General features: G+C 39.6%; 1 protein-coding gene across 2 annotated transcripts in view; it reads left to right on the plus strand.

Annotated features, from left to right (window-relative positions):
• Nucleotides 1–26,781, plus strand: part of PLCB1 (phospholipase C beta 1) — a 315,759-nt gene that overhangs the window by 232,983 nt on the left and 55,995 nt on the right. For both annotated transcript variants that reach the window (XM_019472918.1, XM_009282521.2), the window contains exons 22-30: nucleotides 634–743; nucleotides 5,481–5,613; nucleotides 6,487–6,540; nucleotides 8,100–8,319; nucleotides 12,213–12,393; nucleotides 14,604–14,680; nucleotides 14,772–14,861; nucleotides 17,568–17,625; nucleotides 18,767–18,853. In XM_019472918.1, the coding sequence (XP_019328463.1) occupies nucleotides 634–743; nucleotides 5,481–5,613; nucleotides 6,487–6,540; nucleotides 8,100–8,319; nucleotides 12,213–12,393; nucleotides 14,604–14,680; nucleotides 14,772–14,861; nucleotides 17,568–17,625; nucleotides 18,767–18,853 (1,010 nt within the window). The remainder of the gene's footprint in view (nucleotides 1–633; nucleotides 744–5,480; nucleotides 5,614–6,486; nucleotides 6,541–8,099; nucleotides 8,320–12,212; nucleotides 12,394–14,603; nucleotides 14,681–14,771; nucleotides 14,862–17,567; nucleotides 17,626–18,766; nucleotides 18,854–26,781) is intronic.

The following is a 26,781-nucleotide window of genomic DNA, read 5'->3' on the forward strand; positions in this document are numbered from 1 at the left end:
ATTATGTCTCATCACTCATACAAGATGGCCTGATTTACAGCGGCCTAGCTGAGGTTTAGGATTAGGGGCAATTTATTTTCAGCAGACCTCGTATGACTCTAAAGGAGGAAATACCCCAGGCATTTGCCATTGATGAAACACAAATGAAACTGCTTATGCGACACGGTAGTATGTAATTGTTTCCTAAGCAAAGTGCCATGCTTAATGCAGAGCATTGTATTTTGGAATCAGCTCTAAACAAGGATAGGTTTAAAGACCATACTGTGCATCTTCAGTGAAAAACAGTATTCTGTATAGCTGTTTTGATTTTTTTTAAAAACAGGTTTTTTACTAATGCTCCTCTGTGCCTCGTGAAGCAGGATCCTAGTTGGCTGATGCTGTAAGCTTTGAAAATCCATCATAAAACACTGCGGAAAATGCACATCCACGAGACCCGAGCACAAACTCAAAGAGGGTTCATGTTAAGAGTATTTGTGCATGATGGTGTACTCCCCTCCACTGTTGTTTCTAGGACCTGAGAGTACCTATCAGCAGCAGATCTATATGAAAAATACAGTCTCCTTCTTAAAACCTGAGGAGCACTGGAACCATAACATAAGGGGTTTGAAACTGAAGTATTTGCATTATTTCTAGACGTGATCGAGGCCTTATCCAATCCAATCAGATATGTAAACTTGATGGAGCAGAGAGCTAAGCAACTGGCCGCACTGACTCTGGAAGATGAAGAAGAGGTAAAGAAAGAGGTAAGGGAGGTTTCAGAGTCTCTGCAAGTTATGTTATAGTGTTTAAAAGCACCTACTTTGCTTAGAAAGATAAATATTGAAAGTCCCTGGGAATTGTGTGTGTTGATTACTTGAACACCTGTAAACATCTCACCTAGAATGAGACTAGGATACATTATAGCTGAGAAGCATTGCACTGTGTGTGTGGTTTCACTGAAGGCAGCATGTTGTGCATGTAGCAAGTTACTGTTCAGAGGTAAAAAGACACCAAAAGCTGAATGAAAAACCATGTTATGAGTACGCTGATTTGCAACTTTGTTACGCAGTAAATGAAATCTTCGTAAGCCATTGCCTGTTGTTTTCCAGTGTGATGCTGAAGTTCCCCTTACAAAACAGACGACTCCATGTCAGTAGCTTTTCCTGAAAATGTTACAAATTTCCCGGAATTTCGGGCTCTGTTGCTGGAGAGGTTATTCTGTTCAGATGTTCAAACGTTCAGTCTCTCTGTTCCAGACATTGTCATTGGGACGTCTTCTAGCAGTGTTGGAAAATATCAACCTTGTCTTTTAAAGATTGCTTGTGTCAGGTGTTAGGCACATCATGCAAATCAAAAGGCACTCGGTACAGGTCTCTAGTGAAGGTGGAGGAATGCTTTATAATCCTAAACTGCCCTCAGCTCTGGTGCCTGTCTTCTTCAATTCTCAGATGTGCAAAGCCTCATTGAACTAGATTTTGTAACCAAGAATACATTCCCAAAGCAGACCAGATGAGTGAAAGTCATTACAATTCAGTGGCCAACAATCTACTCTTTGTGCAGTGTCACAAGTTCGGCTGAATGAGGACACTGTGAAATGCTCAATAGCATCTTAGACATTTATCTGGGACGCTCTACACATGAGATTCTATTTTAATAGCAAAGTCTTTTTTTAACATAATGCTTTAAATACCTTAGAGGTCATTTTTACTTTTGAAAAAGTACAGATTTTCCTGGTCTGTACAGGCTTATTTGTTAGTTAGAAAAATTCTGTCACAGAGTATCTTCTAAAGCAAATGGGAAGCAGGGAAGCTGAATTGTAGTGCTCAGGTAGCGCTACCGTATGTCAAGGAGCTTGAAAGCTCATAGGATAAAGGAGCTTGTTTCGGAGTAGCAGAGAAATATTTTTTAAAAGAAAACTGTAATGATTGTAGTGGCGCATTTGGTAAAAATGTATAACCATTCAGTTAGGTGCAGTAGCAAGGGACAGGTACAAAATTGCCACTTTAAGTGGCAATCTAAATACAGCATTGTTACCTTCTATTTATAAACGCCCATTCTGGGTAAGGTATTTGGCAGCTGGGCTGTACTTGGAAATCTTGAATTGCCTGCTCATGTTACGTGATGATAACGTTTTCATCATCCGTCAGCCAGGCTGACTGTTTTGTTCACTTACATTGGCCCACGAGAATCACATCAGTTAACAATTGCAAGTACGTTCACTGGCAACGTAGCTAAATAAACCCAAGTATGTTTGCCAGAAATGCACGTAAGTGCACCTGGATTCAATTTTCCTATGTCCAGTTTCAAATTTACACCCTATAAATGTTTGTGTGCAAAGCTGTGCTGTCTCCTAGCACAGATTCCACCTCCCCACACCTCTTTCCCTCCCCTCACACACATTTATTTATCTGAGCTGGGTTCTTGCAGCTGTCACAGGAAAACTGAGGTTTTTTCTTTGCTACCTAGAAGTTTAAACTTTATCGCTGTAAGAAGTTCCCCAGCCTTCTTGCAAAACAGTAGTCAAATAAGCTACCTAATAGTGAATTGTTTTGAACAAATAAATTAGCCTTTCTTTAGGCTTCAGATTACACTGCCTGTTAATTATCAGCGTAATAACATAACTGAAGAACTGACAAAATTTACAGCATCTTTTCTGTATTTATGTGCAATGTTCCCATCACGAGTGTAACATGAATTCCTACCTTTAGCTTTCTGGTCAGTTCTTGCTTTCCAGCCTGGGCTTAGAACAGCTATTTTTGCAAAATGGAAGCATTGTAATACCTGCAGTGTGGGTTTTGCACCTTTAACTGTACTTATCTGAATACACTGTAAATTTTTATGAGCGTGCAGGTAGTGAGGGTTGCCTTCTCTTCCCCTGCCTGGTGTCCTTTACAGGAGGAATAAGCCATAGAAATTTGCAGAGAGTTCCTTAGGATGAATTAATCCCAGCCTAAAATAGATTGATGCAACTAGTTTGTACGTTTTCATCCCCACAGTCAACGGGAGCAGAAGTGTGTAGGGGTCCAGGAAAAGCTAGCCAGAGTAAAATGCATTTTGGCTGTGCCTGCTGGTGTAATGTCCCTGGGCCTGCATGTTAATTCCCACTGCAGAATCAGGGAGTGAGGAGGCCTTGCTGGCTCGTTAATGTGTCTGACATGGAAGCAGCAGAGCATCTGACCTGTTGTTTCTACCCATAAAACAGTGTTGAAATGGAAACTATTGTTTTGCATGCCTGGATATAAATCAAATGAAGCCAGTTGGCTTCTTCGGTTAAATAAAGTGATTTTGATAGGGAAAGTAAACAAAAACATCTCTAGGAGAGCAGCTGCACTTAGCATGTCTGATACCACTATTTAAAATGAAAATTCAGGCATAATTTTGCAAATCATAATGATCACACCAAGTTACAGTAATGGAAATTAAGTTGATCTGACACTTCTTATAGGGAGACCTTGCTTACACTCGCTTATACTTTGCCAAGGAGGATAGAAGCAGCCTAACAGTGCAGCAACAGAGATCTCCCAACCCCAACACAGTGCAGCTCCTTTTCTCTGTAGAAATAAAAATAGACCATATAGATATGTACCTGTATGGTATGTATCTTTCTACTTAGTAAATATACTGTCTTGCAAAAGACATGGCAACATGTGGAATATAAACCATTTTCAGTGAATATTAAAACTATAAAGTATAAGGCTGGATTACATCATGTTTTAAAAAGAGCCTGAAATACTCTCCACTAAGGAAAAATCATGTTTACTTTCGCATTCTGTGTGATGAATTATGAGAAGAGAAAGTACTTTTTAATGAGATTAGCTTGCTTGATGTAGTGAAAATTACTCTTTATTCACTTCCTGATCCTGTCTCACATTTCTGCTTTAGTTTCTGCAAACAGATGTTTTATGTCCAAAACTGACAGGCGGTATTAACAGTTTCTCAACAAGCTGTGATGCAGCATTTCGCGTCACATACAAACCTAGTCCCAAAAAAAGAAGGTAATACTTTCCCATGCAGTGACTTTTGGGGCACAAACTTGCCAGAAGTTAGGAATTCACTTTCCCATGCAGTGACTTTGGGGGCACAAACTTGCCAGAAGTTAGGAATTCTAGCTTTATTTGTGTTAAATGTTGATGATCTATATAGCAAACATTGTTTGTATTAAACTAATGAATTGCATCCTGTGAGGAGTATATTTTAAGGAGAATTGAGGGGATAACCATGTCTGTGTGTGTTTGTCACAGCTACAGCTTTCGCCAGTCACGTTGTCCTACTGTCATAAATATTGGCTAGATCATATTTTTCCTTATCTTATTTGCAGTCATTCCTGCTTGATAAAAACGAATTTGTTGGCATTGGTTTTCAATTGCATCATGTTTCTGACTACGGTATCTCTGTCTTATAATTTTGGTAGAAATAGGCTGCTGAGACAGAAATCCTTTTGCAATATACAGTATGTTGTCAGGGCCAAGATGAAGGAAATCAGCAGCAAGAGCAGCACAAAACGGTTAGATCAAAATGTATTTTGCCTCTATTGATGCAGTGCAGGCTGATATTTTGCAAGTGTGGAGTAATCAAGGGGAAAAAAACAACTGTGGTATGCTGCCTCTGCATGTAATGTGATTACAATCAAAGAGTGAAATGGAAGCAGCTGAAGGAACAAATCCAAAACTACCCTGGGACACCATGGCAACTGGCCCCTCGCAGGGACAGCAGGAAGGGGGGCTTGGCCATTTCAAAATAAAACTTGCTGTGAACGACCTTCTGTTTGCTGAGTGCCGGGTGCTTGCTTAAAACCTCACGGTCACAAGGAAAATTAGAAGATGTTCAACGCGTAGTACAACGTACGCTGTAAGCCTGAGCCTTTAGGAAACTGGAGAGAAAGAAAAGATTGTGGAAAATGCTTAAACGTTTGGATACCACAGATGTATTTATGCAGCAGGATGGAGATACTGTTTATATATTATCCTTGGAGTGTAATTACAAGAATGTAAGGTCTTGGGAATCAGAAGTATGTCTCTGTTCTGTAAGAATGGTGAATAATGATAGTGCTGTGTGTATCTATGAAATTTAAAAGTAATTTTGTGTACACGTTTTTTCACAGCAGGGATTTGAGCAGCATTTTCATGCCAGCTTCTACATTATTTCTAGAAAGGTTTTATGGCAGAGAACAATGCTTTTCAATAAAAAACAGATTTCACATCTGGTGCAGCTAATATATACTGTAATGAAAAACGTCCCTGATGAGTTATATCCACTTAAAATAAAAATCTTTTCCAGAATAATACATGCTCTATTTCTTCTTGAAATTTACCCTGCAAAAATGAACCACCTGGATTACCATGGCTCTTAAGGATAGCTTTGTTTTGTTTTCTTTTAGAGTGATTTCTATATAACATTTGCAGAATTTTACATTTAAAAAAAGAGGCTAAACTAGACCTGCAAATAAATAGTTTTAAGTCTGTTAGCTGGGAAGAGTGATGTAAAGCATTATGTATTTTCAGATTGACCATGGAGATGCACCGTCCGAAGCTAACAATGAACCTAGGCCAACACCAGCAGAAAATGGAGTAAATTACACTGCCTCTCTTACACCGAAACCAGCAACTCAGGTTGTCCATAGCCAACCAGCACCAGGTAAAAAAAAAAAACAAACAAAAAAACAAAAAAAGTCACATCTTTGCAGAATAAATTTGGATAATAATTTTTCATGTGCTTTGAGTTTTAAGAACAAAGGGGGGGGGGGTTGGTTGGTTGGTTGGTTTTGTTTTTATAAAATAGGTAGAAATTTCCCCACTACTTTGCTATGCTGTTAGGGCCAGTCTTCTTCAAATATACAAATCTCTTCTATTCAAGAGTTGCTTTTGTGGTGGAACTGAAGTTCATACAAGCAAGAAAATTTGCTGGGTGGTTTTTTTGTTGTTGTTGTTGCAAGCGCAGGAATCTCTTTAAATTGTTTTTACAACTATGCCTAATTTATGCATGTAGTTACATCTTATTCCACACACACAATACAGTCTTAGATACTTCTATATTTTGTATTGACATATCGCCTATAACAAATGCTTGTTAAACCACAGTGTTTATAATTTTATGACTGCAGTCTTCATAGGCTTGATCTAACTGACTTCCAAGGAGCTGGATTCATCTTGTGTACAGAAATTTTGCACTGACATCGTAATATAGGGCAGTTGTACTAACTGTCAGCCTCATACCACTTAAATGACTCATATGAGTGGTATCAGTGAGTTCAGTAACATCCTCGTAAGTAAAACCACAAAGCTCAGGTGGGTTTTCGGAAGGTTACCTTTTCGTGTTGGTTCACAGGATCGGTGTTGTTTTCCACGTTGGTACTCTTCTGCTCAAGAGATGTGTGTTCTCAAATGATTAATAAATGCCCATGTGAGCGTATGTCCGGTGTCACCTGCCATGTTTTAATATGCAACCCAGCAGCACAATAATGGCTGTTGCTTTAAAAGAATTAGAATCAGTCATCTCTTTTACCTCTAGGTTCGGTGAAAGCACCTGCAAAGACAGAAGATCTTATTCAGAGCGTCCTCACAGGTAATAAATACACCAATTTACACTGCATGAATGATACACCTTTTTGTCAAGAGAAACATATTTTTTTAATGAAATAGGCCATCTGGCTTAGACATTTCTTTGAGTGATTAGGACTGCAGTAACTCATAGAAAATGTACATACCATGTTTTCTTCCTCAGCTTTGAAGTTATTAAATGTTTGAGCACATGTTTCATGAGATCGGTAGTGGGTGCCAACAGGGAATTTTTTTTAAAATATCCCATTTTTATGGTTTCCCAAGCACAACGTTACCATCTAATGCAGACAAAAGGCCAGCATTATGAGAACAGAAGCCAAATTTGCTCTGAATATTGTGAATAGTAGTGAAACCATTTTATCTCCATTAGCCTTGCAGTGCTCCCATTGCTCCTACAAAATTGAAATTACCATTACATCAAGCAAACTGGTCTGTCAGTTAGATAGTGCCTACTGTTGGGAGTCATGTCCTCTAGCTTGGAGTTTAGATTGAGAATCTCATAACTCAGTTTATTTTATAGTCATTCTCCTACATTAGAACACACTCCATGTCCAAATCTTGTGTAGGCCTACATTTAGGTGTGGAAAACGGATAAGACACATGAAATTCTGCATGTTGATTGCCTCTTACTCAGTCTCCCTCACGTGCAGTAGAAAGAGGCTGGCCTAGATTGTGGAAGTACCTGCTGGCCTCATACAATCAGTCTGTTGTCTGGGAAGGGGTCTTCAGTCTGGCTTTCCCAGAGCTGTGACTCCAGATCATGCAAAGTCATCATTCCCTCCAGCACTTTTGGTTTTTTGTTTGTTTTTTTTTAATTGCTGATTTAGTGTGAGGTTGTGGAGGTCAGGCTAGTGGACCCTGAGCTTGAGCTGTGATCTGGGTTCACAGAGCAGGACATCCTTCAGAGCTGCTGTTGGAGTGACAGCACTGGAGGGCAGTTCTCAGCATTTGGCTACCGATCCTTTGCTGGACTGGCAGCCAGCTGGCCATGACTCCTCTGATGCAGGGCCTCCATCAAGAGAGAAGTGAAATCTCTCCCGAGATGCCATGATGATACGGGGACAGATGCCTCCAGCCAGTGCCCGGGTCAAGGCAGGAGAGCAGGCAGCTGAAGCGCTGTTTGTGAAGGGGGTTTAGGCATCAGCATGTTATGTAGCCCATCCAGAGGGAAGGGAGACTTGAATTGTTGGTACAGTGGATACAATAAAGATCTGTGGTCATATCTATGTGAGATCATGGGTTTATATGTTGGGCTGATGGGAATCTTTTGCATCTAAAAGGGGTTGAGGAAAGAAAGTGCATGGTTTTTATTTTGCTACACATCTTGGTGTTCTAAATTTTCATCTCACTTCTTACTCTTATATCAATTAAATTTGCCACAGTATTTTCAGTCTGGTTAGCTTATTTCCAAATAAGTCTACTCAGTTTAAGCTAGCACATTTCACTTACCAGCTGTAAACAAGCATGCTTTGTTTCATTCCTGCTAATGGCAATTTCTGGCTTCTCTGATTGAAAACGTATGTTATTAGAAAATGGAAGTGGCTTTTCTTATTATCATTGTAGAAGTGGAAGCACAGACTATTGAGGAGCTAAAACAACAGAAGTCTTTTGTTAAACTTCAGAAGAAGCACTACAAGGAAATGAAAGACCTTGTAAAGAGGCACCACAAGAAAACCACTGACCTTATCAAAGAGCACACTGCAAAGTATAATGAAATCCAAAATGACTACCTGCGACGAAGAGCGGTTTTAGAAAAAACAGCAAAAAGAGACAGTAAGAAAAGGTATGTTGAACGTAGCTTTCCTGTTCTTGGTATTGGAGGTCTTTACTCAAGTCTTCTTCTATAGTAGACAATTAATATGGAGGTGACATTACAGCACAGAAAAAAATCAAAAGCAGCAAGAGTCCTAGGTAAAATGAAGTCAGGGCCTTTGATATGGAAATCATCAGAAAAAGCCCTCTCCATGATGTGCTGCTGCTCTGCTAGAAGCCAGATAAGTTGTTCACCATGTTATACCTCTTTCCCTGTAAATGAGGGCACGCAATATTTATCTTGGCACTTTCCCTAGACTGCTGGTATGGGTAGGTGACTCGGCTGTACGGGCAACGGCAGCCAGTGGTTAGGTAGTGAGCATAATCACAAACTACGAGATGGGGCATCCCCTACGTACTGGGGCAGTTCAGGAACCAGACTGCAGCGCAAAAGCTCTCAAACCCATCTGGATAAAGTGTTTTACTTTCCTACTCAGGTCAGCTGCAGCATGTTTTATCAGAGCACCCCATCTTCTCCCATGCTGACCTCCTTTAGGAGGAGTATCTGTTCGATGGAAACTTCTACTCCACAATTAGTAATATAACTTTATAATGTAGCTCCTTTTTCAAGCAAGGAGAAGTTTTTGCAGCCAGCACACATGGTCATCGTGCCCATATTAAGCAATTGGTTTACTCCGGGCCACCACAGTGTGCTGCCTGGTGGCAAAAGAGACCCAAGTGTCAAAACAGGAACAAAACTTAGTCCTCTTTTACGCTATTTATGGGTAAAACGGATATTCTGAATTTGGGGATGAAGAGCACTGTCTCCAAGTTAGAGCCCTGGGAAAAACCCATGCTGGAGTAGAAGGCATCAGATGTATAATTAGGTGAAAGAAACACCTGAAAGTTTTATTAACATTGGACTGCTGTTCACATTACGATTGATCCAGACCACTTGGGGATCTCTTATCGATTGCTTGGCTTTGCCTCTGCATGCACACCCCTTCTGTGCTCTGTCTCTTTCTAAATCTTGCATTGCCCTGTCTCTTTGTGTGTGCTGATGTAATTTTTATCTTATTTGTGTAGGTAAGAATAAAAAAGGAGAGTTGTATTTATCATTATCAGTTTGAAATGCAGAGACTCTTATGACTCATTAATCTTTCCACAACTATTGTCTTGTTCATATGGTAAGGAACTATGTGTTAACAAAGATCAATTCTTAAGTCCTGGCAAAGCATATACACACATAGGTACAATCAGTGTCTGATACTGTTACAATTGAATGATAATCAGGTAGGGGTACCCGCCTAAATTTTTATTTCTGCCGTTAGTGCAGCATTCTCATTTTGACATAATTTATTTTTTTAAGTAATTAGATAAGCACAAAACTCCTTTAACTTTTACATAAAATTGATATAGCTGCAGTTCTTAAATATGAACTCACTGAATGAACATTAAAAAAAATTACTTGTAGTTTTTGGTAGGAGGTCATCAGAGAAAAAGGCTGAAAGCATGCTCTGGCTGCTAACCTTGTTGATAATACCTCTGTAAGTGACTGGGATTCAGGCCATAACTTGTCCCTAGGAAGGAGCTTATTCATTTATGCCTGCCGGATGACAGAATGTCATTGGGCTTAACAAGAGCTTAACACTCATAATATATCTATGTTCAGCTGGCCTTAACTGTTGCCAGTTTTCAGGCTTCTGGGTTCTACGCTTGAGTTTAACAAACTCCTTTAATGACTGGTTGTCAACTGCACACACAGTGTTATTTTATCCGCTGTATTTTCCATCATCAATGTGTGCGACAGATAGTGGCAGACAAAGCAATGCCATGTTTCTTTTCTCTAGCATATTCTATTCAAATTTAAGCAGAAAAACAAACTGAATAAATAAAATGACTCATTTTGGGTTTTTATTTTGTTATGATCTGACCATAAATCATTCATGATATCAGGCAATAAAACCCTGCAGTCTATGACGTGGAGCTGTCACAGTGATTTCAGAGTTGTGAAGTTTTATGTGCAGATACAGAGAAATCTGAAGGTTAAAATATCTGAGGTTGAATTTTAAAAAGGCAGGAATATATTTTTAGGGATTTTCAAACTTGCAAGTACATATTATCTCAAGCAGAAGACTTCCAATAGAATACTGCATCCCAAGGAAAAAGGTGATTTTTATCATTTTAAATTATTACCGAAGCTATTTGCCTGTAACTGTAAAGTATAAATCACTACTTCATCAGGAGTCCCTGTATCAGATTGCCATACAAATCTGTTGTCTCTGGTCAGAAGCAATCCATGTTTCACGCCCTTGTCTAAAATTGGACCGAGATTCAGTAAAGCTGTTGTCTAAGGGAAGTTTGAAGTATTTATTTATACACATGTGGAAGTGTTTTGCTGGTGGTGTTCTGAAGTTTCTTTAATGATTATGTCCCTTAAAGCACAGCCTTAGTATTTTAGCCAGCGTTTAGAAATAGGCCTTACTTCTTTTTCCCAAAAATACAAGAGAAACGTCAGCTTTAAAATGTATAGTGTAATGGCATAATATGCTGACTTTAATATTCATTAATGCTGTCTTCTGGCTCTGTATTTAAATTATCCACACCTATCACACTGACACCTCTTAGCAGAATATTCAAATACAATAAAAGTACAAGAAATAAAAAGAGGCTACCTTGGTTCGTATCCTCAGACTGATGAAAGCAGCTTCACATTATTTCAGTTGAAGTTACTCTAATTGGCAGCAGCTGCAAACTTGAACCTGGGAGAGAAAAGAGAGGCAGCCAGTGTAACAAGTTCTCTGCATTGTAATCTCTGCAAGTTTCTGAGTAGCAAACTCATTTTTCTCAGTGTCAGCCCTCTCTGTTCAAGGTTTTGCTGTTTTGTCCATCTCATGCACTGTTCCTGAGGTTTCCCAGGCAACTGATTTAACACCTCACTACAGCAGTAAACACAGCAGCAGAGCAAGGAGACGGCATAATTTTTTTTTTGGCAACTGATTTAACACCTCACTACAGCAGTCAGTAAACACGCAGAGCAAGGAGACGGCATAATTTTTTTTTTTAATGTTTTTCTTGGGTTTAGTTTACTGCTGGCCTGAGAATGATACTGCTTTTGTTGCTTATTTTTCCCTTGAGCACTTTAGTGTTGTCATGTCATGTCTCCTTTTACAATTACATCTATCCTTCCTTCTGTCTTAAGAAAGAAAAAAAAACCAAAACAAAACTGTTCCTTAGCGTTGCTTTTTAGCTTCCTCATTATGTTTTTCCTTTGCTCCTATGTGCTGCCTTTCTGAGGTTTACTCCCCACTGGGGTGTTAACTTGCCTTCTAAAGTCACCAGTCCATGGAGCACTTTCCGCTGTGTGTGCCATGCATGGCATTTCCTGAAGGGGGGAGAAAATGCCAAATAAAGGGATGTTCCTACCGTTTTAAGCATTTTATAAATGCAGATGTAAAGTTATGCTCTTAGATTTATCGCTAAGTGTATGCAAGAATGACTCGGTTTTCAAAATACTTAGCATTCACCATTTCTGCTGAGGACTTTGCAGCTTTGAAGTTCAAGTTACACATCTGGAGGTGGATAGACAAGTTCCATGGGCATCTGTTTATGGGAAATCTTGGCAGTTGCATTTATAGCTCATTTATACTAAGTCCGGTTCACACCACCATGGTGGGTTAGTAAAATGAGGTTTAAAAGCAATAGCCATCCCATTATTAAACTGTTAATGCTTTTTTTTTCCTAAAAGATGAAATTATTGGACTTACTAGAGCTAAAATCATCTTCTGGCCCTATATGTGGTGCTGAGAAACTTCTTAATGGGCTACATATAACCAGCTGCCTTGAAAACAAGGTTTAAATAAGGGGCAGAGTGTACATGCCTAGTGGCTTAGACCTTGCTGGGGTGTGTATGTCTCTTTGCAGATCTGAAACGGGCAGCCCAGACCACAGTTCTTCAACTATCGAACAGGAATTAGCTGCGCTCGACTCTGAAATGACCCAGAAGCTAGTTGAGCTGAAGGAGAAGCAACAACAGCAGCTGCTAAATCTCCGACAGGAGCAGTATTACAGTGAAAAGTACCAGAAACGAGAGCACATTAAGCTGGTACGTTTGTTACGTTGTCTGCTTTTCTTTAGCGATCTCAGGGTGAGCAATGAAAGCAGCATGACATTATAATTAAGTGGGACTTCCTCTTACTTGGAGTCCATTTCAGAGCTTGATTTTTCCCTGTGGTCTGCTGCAACTTCAAGGGGCTGTTGTGTCACTTTGTCACTAATGTTTCCAACAACTTGGAAGGCTTTGGATGGAAGGCAGAAAGGCAACAGGATTATTACTACTGCTAACGCAGAGAGTCCTTACCTCTAGTTACATAAGTCTCAGTTTATTGCAGCTTTTGGATGATGTTCCAAGTTTGTTCTGCCATTTTTTTAAATGTACAACACTCAAGGAGGCAGGATTAGCTGGAAAACAAAATGAAACACCATGAAAATAAATAAATGAAAAGAGATTCAAACATTCCCCAGGGCAGAGAGGTGTGCCAAACAGTGTTCCTGTTGCCGATGAATGCTTTAAGGGGATGCAGGACATAATCTGTATATGGTGAAGAAATATTTTGCGTCCATCAGTCCAAGCCAGCTTGTGTTTTCACAGCTGGAGTTTGGCTGACAACTACAGCAGGATCATAGGCCCTCTGAGCTGAAATAGAGGAGCTTGGGCAGATGGCAGCTGATGCTGATAGATACTCTCAGGCAGAAAAGAACATTTTTAAAGGGTTTTATGGGAGCGCAAACTGTTTCTCAACTCCAGACAATCCTCTCTCAGGATTTTTTTCTATTATATGATGTTTTCCCTCATTACTGTTGGATGAAGTGATTTGTCTACTCTACCCTGCCATCCAAAAAGAGCAGGTCAGAGGAGTGATATGCATGGATATGGCTCAGCAAGGCCTTTTCACAAATTCATTCCCATGGATCATAGCATGGTGCTGCAGTTCCCAGGCGGTGCCCTGTTTATCACCGGTTGTATGTGACTCACTTCAGCATTACCCAACGGGACCTGCTCCAGTGTGGGTGCATGGACACAGTTACCTGTGCTGCAGGGAGAGAGCCCACATTCAAGTAACAGTTGTTGGCTGCATCTCAGGCATTTTAATTTTTATGAAAACAAACCATTTTGGACCCACATAGTTGAGCTTATATTGTAAGCTAACTCATTTCTCCTTTCAAAATGGAAATGGCATTTCTCAAAGCAAACTTACATTTTCAGCATTGTCCAGTTAGGTAGTGTCAGGATAAAGTCATATTTTAGCACAGAACCTTCAGGCAGTTTTCCCTCTGAGCTGTGCAGGAGTTAACATTTCAATTAAAATCTGCTTTGCGGCCAAGAGATTCTTTCTGATGTCTTTCTTTTAGAGGACAAGCTACTGTCAATATCTTTCTTCTTTTATCTAAGGAATGAAAAGCTGGATCAGACTGGCTAAGGCAGCGTTATACATGCTCTGGTTCATCATCCTGACGATTAATTTACAGACTCAGACTTAAACTAGAGGGGGTGATCAAACCAAATCGGTCCTATTTCTCACTTTAATTCACCATTCATTGAACTTGCACACAAGCCCTGTCTGTCCGTGTGTCCTCTCCCGTCAGCATCACCACCGCAAGCAGGCTTTTTGTTAGCAGTTTCGAGCTGAATGAGATTGGACCCAGCGCTGCGCAGCAGATTTCAAACCAACGACTCAGATTTTTTTGAATCCATCATTCTGTGATTAAAATGTAGGCTATGCTTATCTATAATTAGCTTCCTTAGCTATCGTGCATGAATTTTCAATATCCACCTGACCACCCTGAAATCCAAGCTGTTCCATGTAATAATGCTCAATGCAAGAGGAATGTTTTCAGCACTCGCAGAAAACCTTGAATATTCAGTGACACAGGAATTCAGTTTGTAATTTATATTGCATAAATTCAGTTGGTGACCATTTATGAATTATCACAGGCATTTTAATTCCTAGCGAAGGTAAAATCTGCCAAATATATTTTGGTTTTACATGTAATATTCAGAAACTATATCACCTTGATGTACAGAGAAGCAGTAGTTTCTGTGTAAGTTGGACATACACAAGTCTGGCTAGACTCTGCAAGTTAAGAATGCATTTACACCGATAAGAATGTTGACTGGCTTTTGATCATTGGTAATTAATCAGGGAATGGTGTAACACTTTCATGTCTGCTACAGACTCTTGAGGAAACTTAGATGCATGTATGATGTTTAGCTGAAAATACGTATTTTTGTTTCTTGGGATATTTTTTTTCTAGCTTATTCAGAAGTTGACAGATGTAGCAGAGGAGTGTCAGAACAGCCAGCTAAAGAAACTGAAAGAAACATGTGAAAAGTAAGGTGCTATTCCCCTTATGATTGATTACTACTCCATGTGGGTTTTGTTTAGGTACATTTTGAACTTGCCTTTATGTTTTATGCTTTAGAGAAAAGAAAGAACTGAAGAAAAAAATGGACAAGAAGAGGCAGGAGAAGATCACAGAAGCAAAGTCCAAGGATAAAAATCAAATGGAAGAGTAAGTATATCCCTAGATCCGTATCCTTATACATTATGACACTACATTTTTCACAACTGGAAAATCAAAGAAAGGTCTCAACCCTAAATACAAGGCAGCTTTTAGTCAGACTGTAATACCTTACCAGAGCAGTGGAGTCCTCCTTATTTCTGCTGATACTAATTTACTTTCCTGGGATTAATCTAATCTCCTGTTCTGCGAGCATTGAGAGTCTGGGTCAGCTGCAAAGGTGCTGATGTGTGGTATGGGGACATGCCTGTGAGTGGCATGACGGAGTGATTCACCAAGATGCTGTTAATCCAGACGCTATTCCTCTGAGTATAAATAGACTTAGTGGCTTCATAGAATCATAGAATCATTAAGGTTGGAAAAGACCTCTAAGGTCATCGAGTCCAACCATCAACCCAACACCACCATGCCCACTAAACCATGTCCCTAAGTGCCTCATCTACACGTCTTTTAAATACCTCCAGGGATGGTGACTCAACCACTGCCCTGGGCAGCCTGTTCCAATGTTTAACCACTCTTTCAGTAAAGACATTTTTCCTCGTGTCCAATCTAAACCTCCCCTGCCGCAACTTGAGGCCATTTCCTCTCCTCCTATCGCTTGTTACTTGGGAGAAGAGACCGACACCCCCCTCGCTACAACCTCCTTTCAGGGAGTTGTAGAGAGCGATGAGGTCTCCCCTGAGCCTCCTTTTCTCCAGGCTAAACAACCCCAGTTCCCTCAGCCGCTCCTCATAAGAGCCTTCAGTTCCTGCAGGGTTTGATTTCACCTTAACTTAGGTTTTTATTTGTGAGTTCTCTTTTCTTAACTCTGTTAAAGCTGCTCTCCAGAAGGAATAGCAGCAACATACTGGAAGGTTTGCTCTACTTTTGTGAATAAATTCCCCTCAGATGCTGTGCTACTGATTCTCCTCCGGTGACAAGTGCTATGCAGTGTGCAGTCACTTTGGGTGGAAGCGAGAGGAAAGCTGAGCTCTGAGGGTGCAGTTTCTGTGACCAGGGACAGGAATATTAATTTCATTTATGCACCACCAGACAATACAAACTGTAGTTGTGCAAGTTGATTATATTCTTCCCAAGGGCACAGTATCTAGGTTTTGTTTGTCCTCCTTCATTTGTTTTGGCAAGCAGCTCAAAAAGAAAATGGAGCATTTTAATCTTGCACTGTTTGCTGGGATATTCTTGTTACCTGTGTTTACTTTAGTAACATTTAAGGACAGTTAAAAATACAGGAGGAACAAAAAAAAAGAAAAATTCAGAATATCTGAGTTTTACCAAGTAACAAAGACACAACTATGTTTGGTTTTCTACAGGTAAAAAGGTTTATAAAGGTTTTGGAGCCTCTCAACATAGAATCTGTGTATTTGGTAACACTGAAAGAAGGCCACACACACAGAATAAACTGCATCAGATAATTTAAGAGTCTGTATATTATAATTCTAATAAACATCCTAGAAAAAAGATAACAAAATGAGAATAATTGGTTATGAAAAAAAAGAGAAATACTTAATATGGTTAGAGCTGGTCAGAGGGCATGGAAGTCCTATTAGAAAAAAGTAGTTAGTCATTACGAAAACGTTATAGCAGTAAAAATCAATTGCAATAGGAAATGATTTGCTGAGAGATTAATGAGACACTAGTGAGAGAGGCTGAGAAACAGACAAGTAGAAATTCTTTTTTGTTTTCCTTTTTTTTTTTTATTTTTTTATTTTTCCCAAGGGCTTTCCTTTGCCAGGCTTTTCAAAGAGCCCTTGGGAAAGAGGAGATGGGAACTACACAGGAAACTCAGCTTTCCTCTGTCAAGTGACACAGTTTGTCCTCATTCTTGCAGTAGGACAGAGAGTCGCGAGACCTTCTGGTGAATCCCATTCGCGTCATCCAGGCTAGGCTGTTGTTTATTTAAAGCTTTTACACAAATTTGGGAAAGAATATTACACAGAGATAATACATTGTATTAATTGTTTCTTAATTTTTCTAATTCCTACATTGCACCCAGGGATTGTGTGGGTTCAGTGCCACCTGAATAGACAGAAATTCCGGTAATTAGGTTTTAGAGTACTGTCCTGAATCTGGTCACCTCAGGTATCCACAAATTGTTATTTTACGTGCATTTATCCCTTTGGGGGATCTCATCTTCAGCCTTTGACCAAAGGTTACCTAATAACTATCTCACCGAGTCACTTAAAGTTCAGGTACTTTCTCCAAGTTCAGCTTTGTGTGGTTTACATAGCAAAGCTGGGGACCGAAGTCGAGTCTGCCCTGCTCTTCGTGGGAACTTGGCCACTGTCTCTGCGATGTCACCAGCAGTATCTGCTCGCTGCCCGAGACTGTTTCTCCGCTACGTAATGTGCCACAATGTGGCAGTGTGCATCTACTGATGATCGTGCGCTCTCCTCAACTGACATTTGGGCCTTAAGGAACACCACCATCACTTTGAAGACGTGGCAGTACCCTATGGGAAAAGCCCGTTGTGAAAGAGCAGGGGGTTTGCTGTGGCAGGTCGTGGGGAAGTCTGAGCCCTTCGTACAATAAAGATGCAGCCTGTTACAAAAGGCACGCTTGGGAAGCGGATAAAAGTTACGTAGGCAGATCCGTACATTCAAAACATAGCCTTACTTATTTTGTAAGGGGTTGTGGTGGATTAAAATATATTGGTGTAATCTTACTGACTCCAATAACTTGTTGATTGCTTCTCCCCAGAGAGAAGACTGAAATGATTCGATCCTATATCCAGGAGGTGGTGCAGTACATAAAACGGGTATGTCAGGCCACATGTTTATTTTTCATTTTGGGGGGTAAAATGTCAGCTTTCATATTTTAGGTCATAGTAAACTGCAGATTCTAAGCTTCGGTATAAAGATTCTGCAAGTGCCAATTTTTAACAGATGCAGCATAGACTTCTCTTCACGTTCCAGTTAAAGGAAAACTGGAATTTCAGACAGATCTTGATTAATTGTTAGTCAGTGTTTGGGGGATGGTGCTAAGAGGGGCAGATTTTAATACAGTTGTGATTTCATCTTTGAATATCCTGTGTTTATTCATGGAAAAGGTACCAGCTTTTTTAATTGGCTCGCTGTCTCATGAATACAAAGGTTGCATAAGGAACTCTGGAAGTCAATAAACATTTAATTACAGAGTATATTTTAACCTTAATTACATTTGTACAGTTACTGAAATGCAAAAAACCTTCTATGAGCTCTGTAAATACAAGTCAAAGAATTTCATCACAGGTGTTAGCTTTTCTGAAGCTATAGGTGGTTTACACTGGGCTGAAAGTATGCACTGCAGCATTTTGATGTGTGAAATCACTGTGAAACATATGCCGCTATTGAATTTTCTCTTAATTTCAGTGCAGAGAGAGTTCAGTTCAAAAGTTGGCCCACTTTTGCTCGCAGAGGCCTTGATTCAGGAAGCAACCTAAAGAATTAGCAAATTAAGTATGTTTAATTCCTGTTGGAGTCAGACACATGTCTGAGTGCTTTATTAAATGAGGCCCAAAATTTATCAGCCTGTTCATTTAGGACTCTAGGATGCAAATCCTCTTCCTCTGGGAACAGGGTCCATCTCACACAGCACATACAATAAAAGCTAAAGCAAAATAATATGATTTTTAAAAATGCATTACGCTTTTAATAGCATTAGAAGTCTACAATAAGTCCTTTAGACATTTCTGATTCCAAATCCCATGTGTGCAATCTGAGATACATTGTCCACACACAACTGGTAGAGCAGTTGTGCTCAGGGGTGCTTGTGACAATGGTCTGTAAGTTTATATTAGAATTATTCATAGTTTTGATGATAACATTTTAATTTTGACGGGTGAAATATTTGTTGGGGACGAGGTGGGAAAGCGAGGATGTGCAATCTCTGAAAAAAGATTCTCTGCTCTTTTCTTACAGCTAGAAGATGCTCAGAGTAAAAGACAGGAAAAACTTGTAGAAAAACACAAGGAGATTCGTCAACAAATACTGGATGAAAAGCCTAAGGTAAAGAGTTTTTGAACAATGTTATACTGCTAAAAAATGTCCTTCAGGAAAGAAAGTGTTCTTACAGCAGGTAGGCTGATGTTTAAACATGAGAAAGTCCATTCATAGCATCATAGCCGTTGTCTCTAATACACAGGATGAAAAAACGTCAAGTAGCAGCCTACTGTGGAGCACCACTTCAAGTCCAGATGTCATATAATGGGATTTATTTTTTAGTACTCACATTGTTAAAAAGCTTTCAGTGTAAATGGTGCTTCTGACCAGCAGAGTGTGCCCTTCACTCTGTTGTGCTTTAGCAGTACAAAAACAAAACACAGTTTACATTGAAAAGAAGGAGAGATATCTTTTTAGCATGCTTGCCGCAGATATTTGTGATAATTGATGAGGATATATTTTTGTGGAAAACAGTGAGTGTTTTCATAATATTAGCGCTTAATATTCTACGTTGCTTGCTGGATTTCCTCTATTTGATGTTGTGCACTGCATCTACATGTAATATTCTGAAATACAGTTTTTCATCCTAAAGATTGCAGGCTGACTCTTGCTCCTAGTGAAGCTGGTGGTAGTTTTGCCATTGACTTCAGTAGAGGAGGTTCAGAGTCCCCCACTTGTACACAATTTTCCTGTAGGAAGACCTAGGTAACTATATAATCAGTCTTCTGTACGGTGGGAGACTTGTTTTCAGCAGAGTTCATATCCAAGTATGGAACTTCACAGCCCATTGTGTCATGTCTGCTTTCATTTTTTTCTGCACTTGCTCAAATGTGTGTTCTAGGCTTCACTTTTCATTCCTTGTCTGTGTCCACAGTCCTAATGTTTCTGTGCTTGTATTACAGCTTGAATTCTAGCACTGGGTGTCAGCTAATCAGTGTTGTCATGTCATTTCTGTGAAATACCCAGAGAGTAAATTAGGCTAAGGTCTGAATAGCTAGAAGTTTACAATAGTTTGGAAAAATAAAAATGTTTGCATTTCTGATTTTCTACTCACCTTTATGAAATCATGTTCATAAATAAGCTGGAACTTTTAGATGTCGTGAGCATCTGGGCGTAAAGACTATACATAAGGTTATGTTTTACATTTGGTGCTGTAGGATCGTCAGCCTCTCAGGCATGTGAACTAAAAAGACTGGAATTTAAATGCCGGAGTTTTGAATTTCAAAGAATAATCTGCTGGTACTTCTAACACAGTTTTTTCACAAATACTTGGGCACTTGATTACTTCTCTGTGTCTGGGTCCTTTCTTCTTTTTTTCTTGATTACTTTTTTTTTAATTTATTGATTTACTGAGAAGTAGCATAAAGCGCTGAAAATTTGTCACTAAGGACTTGGGTTGCGTTTTGAAAGGTCGTGCCGGGCCGGTAGCGTTAGACTCTTCCATCAGCTGTCCACGTGCCAAGCGTTCGGTCATGGCACAGAGCAGCTCCAGACCCCTTGCCTTCCCCCGCATCTGGCCATCGGTTAAAGCCCTGCAGTGATCAGCCCTCCTCAGTCAGTGCTCTCAGTTTCTCCTGAGAAAACCCTCTGCAGTAATGTGCCTCACAGGGCCTGGCTGCAGTTTTTCTTTTCCTTTCCCACATACTGAAATGGGCAGACTTTGCTGAATTTATGATGGTATGTGCCTCTTGCTGGCAGGAGAGGATTTAGGCAAAACATAATTACTCATTTTATTAAGTCTCTTTGTATGTTTTGCTTCATGTTCATATTTCATATCCATATTTGCTTCCTTAGTGACAGGGCGTATGATATAAAATGGATCAAGTGATTTCCCAGCTGAGAAGAACCAATGTGTTTTATGCAAACAGCAGCCTTTCTAGGGGCAGCTTTTTTAACAGCTAGTCTCTCGTGCTTCAATATTCAAACTCCCACTACAATTTATGCTAGCTGTGTTAAAAGGGTTTTCTGGCAGTATCAACTCAACCCCTCAACAAAGAGTTTAATTTTATAGAGGGAAAGAATTTTTAGTATTTTTACCAATAATTCCTTTGGAGACAGATTTGCCATCATCAGTCACTGTCATTTGGTTATTTATTACTGACTCACAGTTCGCTGTGCACAGAGCTCTGCCATAGCCAGGAAGAATATCATTTCACAAAGTGCTGCCAACAGACTGCCACACCAGTGAGTTTTGGGGGTTGGTTGGTTTTTTTTTTTTTAAAAAAAAACAGTTTTAGTTTGCAGCTTTCTTTGTTGTGGTGTGTGTGGGTCACCGGAGGAAAATTTCCTTTAGGGTGCTGACATTTTAGACAACAGCTTTTAGAAACTGCACAAACTGGATGCAAATCAGTTCCCTGTACTGGAGGCAGAGGGCTTGCTTCTTGTTTAAAATATTGTGTGTTTAGCTGAAAGTACTTAACTCAGAACTGATTTACACCCTTAAACTCTGCCTCTCCCTCATATATATCATTTCTTTTTAATGTTTGGATGTGAGACTGTTTTGCAGCTTTCATTTGCAGGGCTATTGTGTAACAAAAAGCTTTTTTTCTCATATAAGGGTTGGAGACTTTACTTCCTGAACTGATACTGTTAGGCAAAAGATTGGAAATAGTTCTTCAGCTTCTTGCGGTCCTGCTGAAATCAGAGTAGGCATTGGCTTTAATGGGCCCAAACCGTCGTACTGTATCTGCGTATACGTAATGAGGATATCTTTATGACAAACTAATCTCTGATGCTGTAGAAACCAGAAGTTGAGTATTATCATCAAATCTCTGTGTGTGTGTGTATGGAAACAGGCCAACCACTCCCACAAACGTGTTTGGAAAAGGAGACCGTCACCTAATTAAGAAGTCAAATACTGACTGACTCTAGGTCAGAAAATTTCTAACTTGCCATTTTAGTGAAAGCACAGTGGAAACAAAGTTCAAATGCTCTCCTACTGCTCTCTTTTTCCTAACAGCATCATTACCAAGCAAGGCCATGTATATTTTCTCTTCTCTCACTCCTTTTTTTTCTTACGTTATCTACTGGCAGCTTTATTATCAGCAACAGCTTGTATTTCTTTTCTCCCCCATTCTAATTCTTTGTCTCCTCCTCTTAGTCATTGATACACATTAAGCTTGTCCTGTCCTTATCTTCTTCCCCTTGGGCATCTCTTCTGCATGCTGTGGAGGCTGCTGTAGAAACACAGCTCTTTACACCGCAGTACTGAATTCTGTACGTTAGAGCAGTGTGTGATTTTAGATTCTCCACTACAGCGCGTGTCTGGCACTCGTTATCTAAGCACAGAGGAGTGCATCGAGGATGGACATGGTCGTTGCATCTCAATTTCTTTGTCCTTGACAGCTTGTGCATCAAATTAAACATAAATCGAGTGCATTTCCTTCCCCCCCCCTTGCCTCCAATCTCATTGTAATTACAAAAATCAATACACGTGAGACATGACAAGGAATTAATTATTTTTCTGAGAATCGACTCAGTTACAGTAAATAGACCCAAGCCTCCTCTAATTTAAATCAATGAGACTTCTGTTATTCATGCTCATGGGTCAGAGTTACACTTACATCTCAGTATAATAGCTGAGACTCCTGCGCTTTGCCTCCAATTTCATTGTAATTACAAAAATCAATACACGTGAGACATGACAAGGAATTAATTATTTTTCTGAGAATCGACTCAGTTACAGTAAATAGACCCAAGCCTCCTCTAATTTAAATCAATGAGACTTCTGTTATTCATGCTCATGGGTCAGAGTTACACTTACATCTCAGTATAATAGCTGAGACTCCTGCGCTCTTGCGGTCAGCTTCTGCTCCCAGCCGAGTTAACTGGACTGTTTCGGCTTCAGTGGACCGTATTCTTACAGCCCCAGCTGCGAAGGAAGATGTAACTCATGTGGTTCCTCATTTTGTAGCCCACGTTCATGTTTCTGCTCACACCTACTCTACTGTTCACAACGCCTGCCAGATGGTATGGGCTCCTGCAGAGACCTGGAAAATGGCACTAATCAGGGTGAGGTTTTATCTGTGGGAAAAGGTGCAACGGATCTACAGAGGCGCCATAAGATGCGCAAACTTTCCTCTAAGTGTTGCATCTCTGTGGTCTTTCAAATGAACGAAGAGAATACAGCCTTAAGGTATAAAATTCCTTTTTCCCCTCAAAAAGTATAATGAAAACAATCTTTTAAGATTATAAATCAGTTCTTGAAAATGGAAAATAAAAGCATCTGACGCATTCTAACTCACTTTCAAAGAACACACATTTATTTTCTCGCAGTTTGACATGTGTTATTAATTGTACCCGATGGGAGTCGGCACTTCCACATCCAATCAATAATTAATATTAGCACTGTACCTGGAACATTTATTGGGACATAAAAAGATACATATTCAAGTTACAGAACAAATTAATGAGATGCTGATCATTTACAGCAGTAAGCAGTAAGCCCCTCGTAACTCCAGTGTCGTCTTTCCATTACATAGGGCTGAAAAGGACCTCCAAGGTCTTTCTTCTCGGGGCTAGCTGTTTTTACAAGCAATCACATATCATGTAAGCCTGTTAATGAAACAGTGCTGGACAATGACTCCTTTCCTTCTGAGTGTTATTTAAATGAAGATATTTGAAAACCCAATGAATGGTTTCATAGATTTCTGATCGATGCTTTCTGATTTCTTAGAATATCCAAAAATACATCGGTCTTCGCGAAGGTTACGGGTTGCCATATGTGCTTTAGGTAAAACTCCATGGTCATCTTCATGCAGATCATGTTGAGTTAACGGGAGCTGTTACTGACAATAGGGTCAGCAGAATCACCGCTCTAACTTTAGAAACAAGTCAGATACAGCAAATGTATTTTACAGCACTGTTAAATTTGATTTCAGTTAACCTCAGAGCTCAGAGCCACTCTATTAGCTCATCTGGAAGAGAGCAGCTCATAGGAACTTTGATGACTATTCCAGTGTCCTTTCAGCTCACTGCATAATTCACAACAACAATGCACTGTCCACCACAACCCCTTTTTTATCCTTTACACCTCTGTAGGAAGCCAAACTGTCTTTTGGGCTAGCTGCACTTAATTCAAACCCTTCCAGAAGCATTCCAGTTCAACCACAGGCGACTATTCAAGAATTTCGGGGAAGAAGTTTGGAGGATAAGGTTATTTTAGTTTACCAAGTTTCATGGAACTTTGCATTGCATGGATTTGGATTGAATGGGGGAAAGTTGTCCTCCTAAAGTAGTATTCAGACTCATTGCAAAAAGACATGAGAAAAAGGAGTTGATAGCCACTGTAGTATTTGAAAAGTTCTCCTTTTCTTTTCTCCCCGTTTAGGTAGAAATTATTTCTTCTGTTAGTTCATTCAGTTTAAACATTTCCAAAGTTTAAAAAGAAATCTCTCTTGAATCTGTGGCTGCTAGGCTAAAAAGACTTATGGCATTATCTGCCAAAAAAGCAGAGAATTAAGAGGATTGAAATAATTTACTGTTTGTTTCACTGTTCAGCTTTGGGTTTTGGTGCTTGTATATTCATCAGATGGGAATAATAAAATGCTTCTCTGCCTCATTAAATGGGCAACAGCATGGAGAAATGAATGGCATTTTCTTAGCCTCAGTGAACAACAAATATTTAAAAGGAATATTTTTTTAAAAAAAATATTCTAGACTGAGATGTCCAAATCTCCCCGTGACTTGATCTGGCATCTTCCCACTTCTGGACCAGAGCTTGCATTTAAATTGAGGGAGTGCAGTTTTCATGGACTATTCACTTGAGGATCTTGGCACTTTGCTCAGCACCTCTCAGCATCAAGTCCTAAGTGACAATCAGCCTAATTATCTAATAAGCTTTGAGTAGCTTAAGCCCTGATGTTTCTTTAAATGTTTTATTAGTTGAATTGCTAAGCAGTCCCCAGTTGCAGAGTATTTTGGGGGAAACTAGGGTTGTCTCTTTTTTCTGTTTCTCCCAATGGATAAACACTGCAGAATGCACTTTCAGCCTGTAAATTGAGTAGTAAATAATCTCACTTCACTCGTTAAAATGAAATAGACTGACCCTTATCCTATGCCAGTTTTATGCCAATAAATCTCCCTTAAGTTCTGTGAAGTGACTAGCTCATCACTAGGCCTGAGATTAAAAGACTTCAGTCCAAAAAACAAGATGTTCAAAGGATTGTTTTCGATTAAGACCTTGCTTGCTTGCTTGTTTACATTTTTTTCTTCACAAATCCACATTTTTAATGATTGTTTATTTTTCCAGCAGAATAAATATTACAGTGTGAGTTTTTTCTGTTTTTCCCAATGGATAAACACTGCAGAATGCACTTTCAGCCTGTAAATTGAGTAGTAAATAATCTCACTTCACTCGTTAAAATGAAATAGACTGACCCTTATCCTATGCCAGTTTTATGCCAATAAATCTCCCTTAAGTTCTGTGAAGTGACTAGCTCATCACTAGGCCTGAGATTAAAAGACTTCAGTCCAAAAAACAAGATGTTCAAAGGATTGTTTTCGATTAAGACCTTGCTTGCTTGCTTGTTTACATTTTTTTCTTCACAAATCCACATTTTTAATGATTGTTTATTTTTCCAGCAGAATAAATATTACAGTGTGAGAACTGGATATCAGGTCACAAAAGATACATCTAACAATTTGAGGTGACATTTATTGTGTTAATTAAATGCCTTCCAGTGTTGATCTTGCACATACACATATGTCTTGGGAACACTAACTTTCAAATCAACAACATCTCATTTCCAGTGTGAATATGCAAAATGCTTTTAAAGCTTATTTTAATGAATTCCGATGTCACTTCCTTTAAATAAATATGTCACAAGCCCTTTGTAGGAAGAATGTAAACATAAAGAAATATTTTAATGAACAGGACATGAGGGAAAATGCGAGAAATTTAGATTGGAGTTTATTGAGAAAGGGTGATATTTTTCTCACGTGGATCATTCTACTGGAAATCAGAGAAAATCTTGGGCTTGACCTGGAGCTGCAAAAAAAATGGAAAATAAATTATTTGAAAGGGCAAACTTTTTTTCAGTTTGCACTAGTGTAAATCAAAAGGAACATTATGAAGCTAGCAGCGTCGCTGGTGATTTAAACTGATATTAGTGAAGGCGAGAGTATGGTCCATAATGGAGGTCATGTGGCAGACAGATTTGATTTGTGAAGGTTAGTGAGATTTTCCTGGATAACGTGCTAATAAATAAGAACTGAGAGGGGGGTTTTAAGAAAAGTAATTTCAGAATCCAGCTACCATCTGTGGGGGGAAAAAAAAAGGCACAAATTTGAGATTTCTTCCTGAACAAAAGAAAGCTCACTCATTTTTTTCTAATTTGCACAAATGAATCTCAGATAAGCACATGGCTCATGTCTCAGCCCACTGTGGTTAATTTTGTAATTAGCCTTCCTGACACATATAAGAAAGACAAAATCCAAAGCGGAGCTCAGACCATCCTGCGTTCCCAGCTGTTCCCCACAGTTGTCCAGCTTTGCATGGTACAGCCCAACACTGAGAGAGGTCCCCACTGCTCAGAAACTCCCACTTGGTTGGAGAGACTGCACAGGTAACTCCGTATACCCAAATTCAGAGGCAGCGTCCCCAGATTCCCTCCTCTCCTCAGTAGAAAGTACAGCTGCACCCAAAACAGTCCAGTCTTGGGACAGTGCAGAGGTGCCTGTCTGAGAGTCCTCTTTCAGCTTTCGGAGAGTATATGGCATCCATACTGCTCCTCCAGGGCAAACTGCATGCCTTTACCACCCTTGTTGGCTTCTGTAATATCATGGAGGTGTTGGATGGGAGGACAGGTTAGCCCAACTGGGTATGAATAATAAGCTATAAATGTGTCGTTAGTTACCATTATGCAGATAAAAATATGCATGTCCTCGATTCATAATGGGCTGCTGCAATGATGATCCATCAAAATGACAGAGCAGACCGTGTTTTCTTGCAGTTGGGGCCGTTGTTTCAGACCACCATTACCATGTGCAAACAA

The sequence above is a fragment of the Aptenodytes forsteri genome, unplaced genomic scaffold, assembly GCF_000699145.1.
Source record: "Aptenodytes forsteri isolate BGI_AS27 unplaced genomic scaffold, ASM69914v1 Scaffold5, whole genome shotgun sequence".
Lineage (NCBI taxonomy): Eukaryota > Metazoa > Chordata > Aves > Sphenisciformes > Spheniscidae > Aptenodytes > Aptenodytes forsteri.